The 9,498-nt window shown below is 41.2% G+C and overlaps 1 protein-coding gene across 1 annotated transcript in view; it reads right to left on the minus strand.

Moving 5' to 3' along the window:
- LOC139346979 (CBY1-interacting BAR domain-containing protein 2-like) overlaps positions 1-6,006 on the minus strand; it is a 30,949-nt gene extending 24,943 nt beyond the window's left edge. The window contains exons 1-3 of the mRNA XM_070986384.1: positions 5,987-6,006; positions 4,449-4,680; positions 4,287-4,355 (exon numbers count right to left, since the gene is read on the minus strand). Of these exons, the coding sequence (XP_070842485.1) occupies positions 4,287-4,355; positions 4,449-4,680; positions 5,987-6,006 (321 nt within the window). The remainder of the gene's footprint in view (positions 1-4,286; positions 4,356-4,448; positions 4,681-5,986) is intronic.
- Between the last annotated feature and the right edge of the window lie 3,492 nt (positions 6,007-9,498).

The following is a 9,498-nucleotide window of genomic DNA, read 5'->3' on the forward strand; positions in this document are numbered from 1 at the left end:
TGTTTCCTTTCTATAATTACTGTAGAGACAGAAATTGGGTTATGGTCTCAAAGATCAATCTTTACAATGTTACAATCTTGAATCCATCCATCCATCCATTTTCTATACCGTGCAGTCCAGCACATCTATGATGGCAACCTCCCATCAATGATTTCACTTTCCTGGTCCCTGTCCCCCCTTACAGATTACCACAGTCTGACATGTTGTTCTTAGTAGTCTCTAGTGCAACTGCAAAGGGGTAACTGTCTGCAATAACATCTGAATATGCTGAATATGCATTTTAATATGGAAGCGGCTAATGTGCCAGACAACCTACAATATGAAATGAATGAGCTGCAAAGCAATGGCTGACTAGCAGTTTTTATGAAGATGACTTCTGCAAAGACTCAGTTCTGTTCAAGAATGACTGACCAAAAACCTGGAAAACCAACTGCAATTTGCAGTTGCATCATCATCACTACCATCTGACACCAAGCTATCTCATTTACCCTTCTCTCTTGCTGTCCTCAAGTTTAAATATTTTCCTGTAAATTTTTTTTTCCCAAAAAGTTTGCTTGAGTCATTCACTCAAATGGCACCCAGCAATAAAACAAGAAGAAGACCAAGATGAGGAAGAAGTAGAAGAAGAATTTTGCTTCACGACCATCACTGCAACTGACCAAAAAGTGACAAAGTTCACACTGGGAGCAGGTCATGGTGGATGAGTGGGTCAAACATCTGATTTTTTCTGGGAGATGTGTTCATGTCATTGTGAAAGATAATGTTGACGTGTTATTTTCAGCCTCGACCAATTTATTATTCAGTTCAGTATTTTCAATTTAGTTTTTTTGTTTTCGGTTTTCTGCTGCAACGTGGTTAGGTTAAGGCAACAAAACTACATACTACAAGGAAAAAGTTAAAATAGACCCTTTCACAATGTTAATTATGTGTTAGAAAGGCTAACTTCTCTAATGTGTGTATATTTTCCCCTAAGTCACAGAGCTCTGACATCAACAGTGTGACTGTTGCAAAGATGGTCCTGAAGCAACCTAATTACAATGTTGTAGAAAAAACACTAACACAGCAATATCAGATCTGCCTCTCCCATCCATTTTCATAATCACCCTCTCCAACCAATTTTCTCATTTCAGTACCCTCACAAGTGAAGCATAATGTGTCAGTGATGTGTACATATCTGTCAAATAATATATAAATAAACTAAGTAGTGTGTTTGTATGTCCTTTTGTGTTTTCATTTATAGAATACAGGGATGTTCACAGCATTTCACTTTCAACCAGCTATCTGATTCTGACCACCTAACTGAAGTCACTTAATTGGCTCTATTTTCGACTCCGCCCCCGGCGCTGCGCAGGCGCGGCGCAAAGTCTGGTCCGCTGCGCCGATGGGGCGTGGCGGCACAGACTTTGGTGTTTTCGTGAGCTGCGCTGCCGGCGCATCTCCTCCTCTTTCTCATTTCAGTCCCACCCAGCGGCGCAACTCGGAAAGAGGGAGGGGAGAAGGTGGAGTGGGTTTGGCACAGCTGAGTCAAATCTTCACCAATCACAGCAGCTCCTCGCCTCACCTTTAAGAACGCCTGGCGAGGCGCATGGCAAGTTTCCAGGAGACTGACGTCACTCATGTCTCCTGACATCCCTTTGTATTACTTTGCACAACCGTTTGTATATACTGTTTATTTTTTCTCAGTATATATATATGTATATATTGTTTTATATTGTGTTCTATATTTTGTGGTATATTTTGTTTATATATTTATATTTTCAATATAAATATTTTGTTTTTATATTTGCTTTTTATATATATATAGTTCTCTTTCTTTTCTTTCTTCTCTAATTTTATTCTAATTCTATTCATGTAAGGAGCACTGCAACAAAAACAATTTCCCCTCGGAGATAAATAAAGAATTTCTGATTCTGATTCTGATGTCTAAATATGAGGTCCTTAGATGGTAAATCCTCGGCCTCCTCTTCATCCTCCTCAAAGCAATGATGTACTCCATCGTTGCAGATAACGTTAAGCATTACAATGATAACATTTGTATTTGGAATGAAATGACGTGGGTAATAGCGGACAACGATCATCACTTACGTTTTTTCATGTGTCTGTCTCTCTCTGTCTCTGACAGTGCTCTGAGATAGATGCAGTATATATGCTCTGTAGGATGTCACGGCTGTTTCTGGTTGGCAAAGCGACGTTAACCGATTAGTTCGCATCCCTGTTTCACCTGTGTACATTCGGTCAGGGTGAGTGACCATTACGCCTGCCGAACGCGCTTGTATGTGCTGACTCAGACAGTTACGTTGAATCGTTGCTGTTGCTAATTATTGATCGCAGTGTGCGTTCGATGACTGACCGAGCACTGCTGAAAACACCGTTAAAACCACGCTGCCGTCTTGTTGACGGTGTGATATATGGCGTCATCACGTTTTCAGTGGATAGCCGTTATTACCTAGCAGCCACACATCCAGAGGGGTGTCCCCCTGAAAGACTGTAAGGATGCTAGAATTTGCCGGATGAACAAGTCATGTGCCGACCCGGGGAAAGTGGCATACACGTTTGTCACCAGGCAATTTGAGTCACAGATCACCAGACATCCCTGTTTCACCTGTGTACATTCAGTCAGGTTGAGTGACCATTACGCGTGCCGAACGCGCTTTCGATGTGGTCAGATGAGATACGGATCAAAATATATAAATTTAGGTCTGACTGTATGTGCTGACTCAGATAGTTGCATTGAATCGTGGCTGTTGCTAATTATTGATCGCAGTGAAATGCCAGACACTGTGGAAACCTGCCTGTGAGGTATTGGTGACGTGAGCGCACAACTCCGCCGGTTTACAAAAATCCACTTGCGCCGCTGGCGCACAGAGTTGACCAGGTCTGAGGTGGCGAGCTTTCAGCACACTTTTACGCCGCCGGCGCAGACCGAAATGGTCGAAAATTCCAATGCGTGGCTCATTATGCCGACACCTCCCACCTACTGCGCCGCAACGCCCATCCTGGCGCACCTCTGTACGCCTCGGTCTACCAAAATACCAAATGCGCTGTGCGCCTGCCTGCGCCGCTCGAAAATACCACTGCGCCAGCGGCGCAGCCTGCGCCGCGCCAGCGGCGGGGTCGAAAATAGAGCCCAATGTAGGAAATAGTTAAACTCAATGCTTGTTGCTCTGATACTTTAAAGGAAGTGGTTGCTTTGTAGTGTTTTTTGATTCATGAATCCTTGTCTAAATGTAAAGGGGGTGTGGACAGTGGTAAGGTTGATGGAATGGCCTGGGATGGAGCTTATTTTCAAATGCCAGTATTGACAGGTATGCATCAGATGCCTTGACAAAGAGACGTAGTTCCAGCCAGTACGGCAGTTAGTGTGATATGTGCTCATTGAGAAAAAAGGTTAATCACCACTGCCCTATATCCTCAAGCGTTCCCTCTCTAAGCCCCCCTTTTGATCTGTTTGCTTTGACCGGAGCTGCTGTTGGAGTTTCCTGCTATTGCCTCTCCCACATGTTGTAGCCACTCCTTATCCCCTTCAAACCTCACTTTGGCCTCATGGGACCTGAAATTAGTCCTTCATGTCGTCAAGCTGTTTTTGTTGTCTTGCCTGAAATCACATATACCTCTGAGGATCAGAATCTCAGAATCCATTTTGTCACTGTCCTAATTAGCTATGGGGAACCACCACTCTTGTGTTGCTGAACCTCATTGTTTTCATCAATACTCTGAGAGGACTAATTATTCTTTTGCTCCATCCTGTCCCCGTTTCTAAGTATAGTAACAGTAAACTTCTATTATTTACACTTTTAGCCAGATTTCTTTCACTTTTTTTGAGAGGCCTTTCCTCATGCTGCCATCCTTCTGGTGACCCGAACACATACTATGTCATGTCATGTTTTTCATGTAGTGTATTTGTGTAACAGTCATCACAAGACAAAAGACAGCACTGGTTGCAGAAACAGACTGAATGATCAATCAAGCTGCCAAGAATTACAGCTGTAACAGATGATGAGGATCTCAAAGACAGACAGTATACAAAATGCTAACTGTCAGAAACAATATAATTATAATTTACACCACCTCCAAGCAACAAGACAGTGACTGACTGTTTGAAAGCTACACAATTCTACAAGAAATTTCCCTATCAGGACATGTCTAATATTATGTTGGTATTGGAAAAGGAGAAGTCATCTTGTAATCAGGGTTGTTCTATATTGTTTAGGACAATATGGTCAACAGCTGAGGTATATATTGCAGGTATATCAGTATGCGAGGCACACATCTGTATTCAAACTCACCTTTTTATTTTTGACTATGTCTCCATAGACCTTTAAAGGTGCAACAATTCTTGTCTCCAGTCTCTCTACCTGCAATAATAAAGTGTTCATCATGACAACAACATGCTGAAAAGTCTGATGCAGAAAACAAAGTGCATTGGTGATAACTCCAGTAACACTGACCTGAGCCTGCCTGTAGTCCTGCACCATGGCTAGGTCTTCAGCCAGGTTTTTCAGGCCGATCTGTAGCTCAGGGCCCTCTGTGCCGGAGAAGTCCACGAGCTGAGCTACCAGCAGGTCTGCCTTATCTCTGAGCTTGGCTGTCTTCCTAGTGTAGGAGGCCAGCAGGGTGCAAATCTCACCCAGGTACTTCTCAGCATGTTTCACCATCTGCTCCATGTTAACTTGAACATCCCTGTTAGGATCAAGATAACAAAATTGGCAATTGGATATGATTTATAACTAAATTCGGGAACAAAGACTACACCCCAAAAACATCCCACTCGGACCACATCTCGCACCAGGAACTCATTTTCAAGGAAAATCTCAGAATCTGTGTTCCTACCACCGTTCCTTGACATTCTGCACGGCATGAGTTCACAGCCACTATCCTCTACTAATCTCAACACGCAGCCATGTCTGGACATCTCCGTCTATTCCCTTGACTCATATACAGCTAGACTAACCAGTCCAGTTTAATCCTCCACGTCTTTGACTAGATTCATTCCGAAGTCTACTCGAACCTATCCATGACTACACAAAGTACAACTAGCCAGTCAAGCTTCCCCCCAAGATCGTCTGATGGTTTCAGAAATTAGCTTTCTCTTGAGGTTCCTTTTTCTGCTTTTTCTGAAAATCTGAGAACACTCGAAGAGGCAGCTCCCCCACCATTGACCTCAACTCCAAATGGTTCCATCTCGTCTCTACGCCAGCAGCTCACACTGGTCCATCATCACATTCATCCATCCACAGCCTGGATCTCTCCCTTCATTCTCTCATCCCTCACCCTTATTCCCTTACTCCATCATCCCTCTACCCTCATCCCTCCATCCCTCACTCCTTCATCCCTTGCTCATTATCCCCTCATTCCTCCATCCCTTGACCCTCATTACTTCATCACACACCCCTCACCCCTTTATCCCTCCTTCCCTACACTCCTGCCTCCCCTTCATCCCTTGACCCTCATCCCTCCATTTCTTCATCCCTCGACCCTCATCCTAATCTATCTTTCATCATCCATGCTCTCCTCCATCCATAATATGCATTAAACATTATAAATCTGTGTCTTATCAGCATGGTCCTTGTTAGTGAATTGTAACATATTGGAAATAAGCTAGCTTGTTAACATTTTAGCTAAAGCTTATCAGGTTACAGGGGAGATGGTGAAACTGCTTTTCATGTTATCGCCCCTCCCCAATCCTCTGTTTCCTAAGAATCACACACTTACCAGGAGTTTTCTTATTGAGCTGTGCTCCGTTTGGATTTAAGGTGGCTTCAAGGGAATTCAGTGGTGACCTTTGTCATGGCAGAAAAAAGTATTACCATGCCTCCAACATATACTTCAATATATAACATATTCTATGAGGAGGGCAGCAGTGTGGGAATAAGCTAGCTTGTCAACATTTTGGCTAAAACCTATCAGGTTACGGAGGAGATGTTGAGAATGCTTTCAGGTTAACGTCCCTCTGGATAATGTGAAACATAAAAGCAGTGACTCCTACCTGCTGAAGAGACCGTTCATGTTTGTTCTGCTGTCCTCCCCACAGCTTCTCTGCTATGCTGTTTGCCTCGGGTGGTTCTCACCTGCACCAGGTAACATAAGTTGCCATAGAAACACCAACAGACAGATGGTGTGGAATAGCTGTGGTGTAGTTGTAAGGTATGCTCTTTGACACATGATGGCAGCAGAATATTATTAAACCCATCTAGTGGACTTAAGGACTAATTAGTCTTTCTGTCTCTCCTGTAAAGGATTATGAAAGGAAAAATAATCTTTTCACCAAATAAGTCTGTCCTCTGTAGTGTCTTTTTACAGTGTATTTCCATTCAACTACCACTGGGAGCACCATAGCTGCTCTTCCTCTCAGATTGTTTGCCCAAATGCATTTTAACTTGTATTTTTCATTTAAAAACGGTAACTCATGTAAATGAGAAAGTAAATGCAGACTGCTAATGTTATTGTACTAAAATAACATTCAACATTAGTTTTTATGCTTCCAAAGGACATAAACAGTGGTGGAGGAGGTACTCAGAATCTTTGCTTGAGCCAAAGTATCAATACAACAATATAAAAATACTCTATTACAAGTTAAAGTTGTACATTCAGAATACAACTTACCAAAGCAGAAGAATTATCAACACAGTGTACCCATGTGAGTGATATGATATGTGTGTGACATCATTATGTTACTAATAACTGTGCAACAACATGCAAATAGCATTTTACTGCTCTAGCCGGTCTAGGTGGATAGTCCTGTGGTTTCCAATTTAGGGGTTGGGCCCCCTCAGGTAGTTAATGAGGTAATAAATGGGGTAGGATAGAAGTAAAACAAAGCCCTGCTACATGCATTTATATTCATGGTTTGGACTATTGTCTAATCTTTGCTTATTTTATTAAATATTGGATAATTTGCCCTCTGTGACCCCCAAACAGAATGAAAGTGAGGTTTAGAAGGGAAATGTCTCTTTGGTGGAACTCCTAACAACTCAGACATCTGAAACATAACAAGGGCTCCAACTAGACCCTGCTTTTCAAGGAGCCTCAAGCCCAAAACATTTGGAAAAGCTGGTTTAATATTTAACGATGCATTGGATTATGTAAACTTAAAATGTGTTTTTATGTGAAATAATAATCTAACTAGTGAACTAGTGTCTACAACTTTAAGATAAATGTAGTGGAGTTAAAAATAAAATATTTGCCTCTTTTGTACTCCATTGGAAAAGATTTCAGTTCAAAAACAGAGTTCTGAGTGGAGTGCTAAATCCAAAATCCAGTGAGCACATTCCAAGTTATCAAATTATCAAGTTTCAGTTGTTTATTTGGCAGGAATTTGATACCTTTTTAGATTTTTTAATATACTTTGAATATACTTTTGTACTCTATCTCAAGTAGTTATGTTGATGACTACTTTTACTTTTACTATACTCAATTAAGAACACCACTAAATAAAGACGTTTTTGGAATTACATTCATTGCTTATTGTGATTATGTCAAAAAGTAAATCTACAGAGTGATGACATGTACAGTGTCTTTATATTTTGTTATTTCCAGTATAGATGTCCCATGTCCCAGCTCCCATCCCAGCCAGCCATAGATCAGGTCGATCAGGTCAGAGCCCCATATACCCAGGTCTCTCCAATCAAATCAAGACAATAAGATTACTGAACTCACTCTCTCATCTACCTGAAAATTTCTATTATCAAATGTCTCATTTAGGCTCAGTAGGAGATAATGATCTGACTTTTCACTCAGAACTGCAGGAGTAGTAGTTGTCTTTGTGTGTTTGTGTATACAACACACACAAGAAACAATTTACTCTCTACTTTTCTGTCTCTCTTCTGCAGGCTTCATTAAAGAACAGTTTAATACGGTCACAAAGATGTACACTGTCGGCTCCAATAGAACAGAAAGGAGTAGCAGAAGGCCTAGTTCTGATGCACCGTGTATATTATTAAACCTATTAGCGTCAACACAACAGACACACTTACTGCACTCCGTCAGTTCAGTGTCAGCACAACTGTCTGTACTGACCTCAGACCAGCATTCACAACCAGAAACAAGCTGTACTCCGAGGTGTGGTCTGTTAACATGAGCAACAAGTGCTATTTGAAAAACAGACACAAGTCAGGCATAGGATGTTCCCTCTCATGTGCATCTTTCTGCATAAAATAATAAATAAATGAATAAAAGTTGCACAATTAATCTGCTATATCATTGTGAGACATTCAGCAGACCTAAGCTTTTGTTTGTTGCTGAAAAAAAAAAAAAAAGTTGTTAATTAGAGAGAAATACAGGAATAGTAATTCAAGCCAGGACTCTTCAGCCAAGGTCATTCTCCATGTTCTTAACAGACAACATATCGCATAGGAGCCCACTCTAACCATTTAGTTGAAATATTTTTTCCTCTTTACTGTTTGTGCCAGTAACAGGTCCTTTAGTTTTCTTACTACACACACAAAATGCTTGTCTCATTCCTCTTCAGAGAGTGCTTATATTATGTGTGTGTGTGTGTGTGTGTGATCCAGATATTTATCACGTTGTGGGGACAAAAATCTGTTTACACAGTCACATTATGGGGACTGACCTCCCTTATGGAGACAAAATGCAGGTCCCCTCAATGTAAATCATTAAATTTTAGGGTACAGACTGAGGATAGGGTTACGGGTTAGGTAAGGTTAGATTAGGTACAGGGTAAGGAACAGGCAAATAGTGGTTATGGTTAGGGTTAGGGTAAGGCTCCAGGAAATGAATGTAAGTCTATGTAATGTCTCCACAAGTGATATAAACACAACATGTGTGTGTGTGCGTGTGTGTGTGTGTGTGTGTGTGTGTGTGTGTGTGTGTGTGTGTGTGTGTGTGTGTGTGTGTGTGTGTGTGTGTGTGTGTGTGTGACTTTCTATGTTTGTGTGTGCTGGACACACACACACTTTTAAATAACAATTGAAAAAACTGAAGGGGATTTCAGTGTTAAAATCCACAATCCTCTGTTTCCTAATAATCACACACTCACCATGAGTTTTCTTATTGAGCTATGCTCAGTTTGGATTTAAGGTGGCTGCCATGGAATTCGGTGGTGACCTTTGTCATGGCAACAAAAAAAAAAAGTATAACCATGCCTAAAATATATACTTCAATATACAATATATTCTATGAGGACGGCAGCAGTGTGACAAACAAGTTGTGTATGTAGCCGTACTGTGGTGGGCCATGAGGGGAAAATATTGACTATACAGATGGAACAGAGAAAGTCATTATGGTGCAGAAATGGTTTGAGAAGCTAGATGGATGGATAGATAGATAGAAATTCACAAGTTACAGCATATTCCACAAATTTTAAGTAAAAGGCATACAATAAATAATCTAAAAGCACAGCAAGCGAAGAAGTAAAACTAAAAAAAAAAAGTAAAAATGTCCACATGTCCAGTGCAAACAGAATTAAAAGTAAAATGTCCAAACAGGGTGGCACGGTGGGGCAGCAAGTAGTGCGCGTGCCTCACAACAAGAAGGTCACCA

This window comes from Chaetodon trifascialis, chromosome 18, assembly GCF_039877785.1.
Source record: "Chaetodon trifascialis isolate fChaTrf1 chromosome 18, fChaTrf1.hap1, whole genome shotgun sequence".
Taxonomy (NCBI): Eukaryota; Metazoa; Chordata; class Actinopteri; order Chaetodontiformes; family Chaetodontidae; genus Chaetodon; species Chaetodon trifascialis.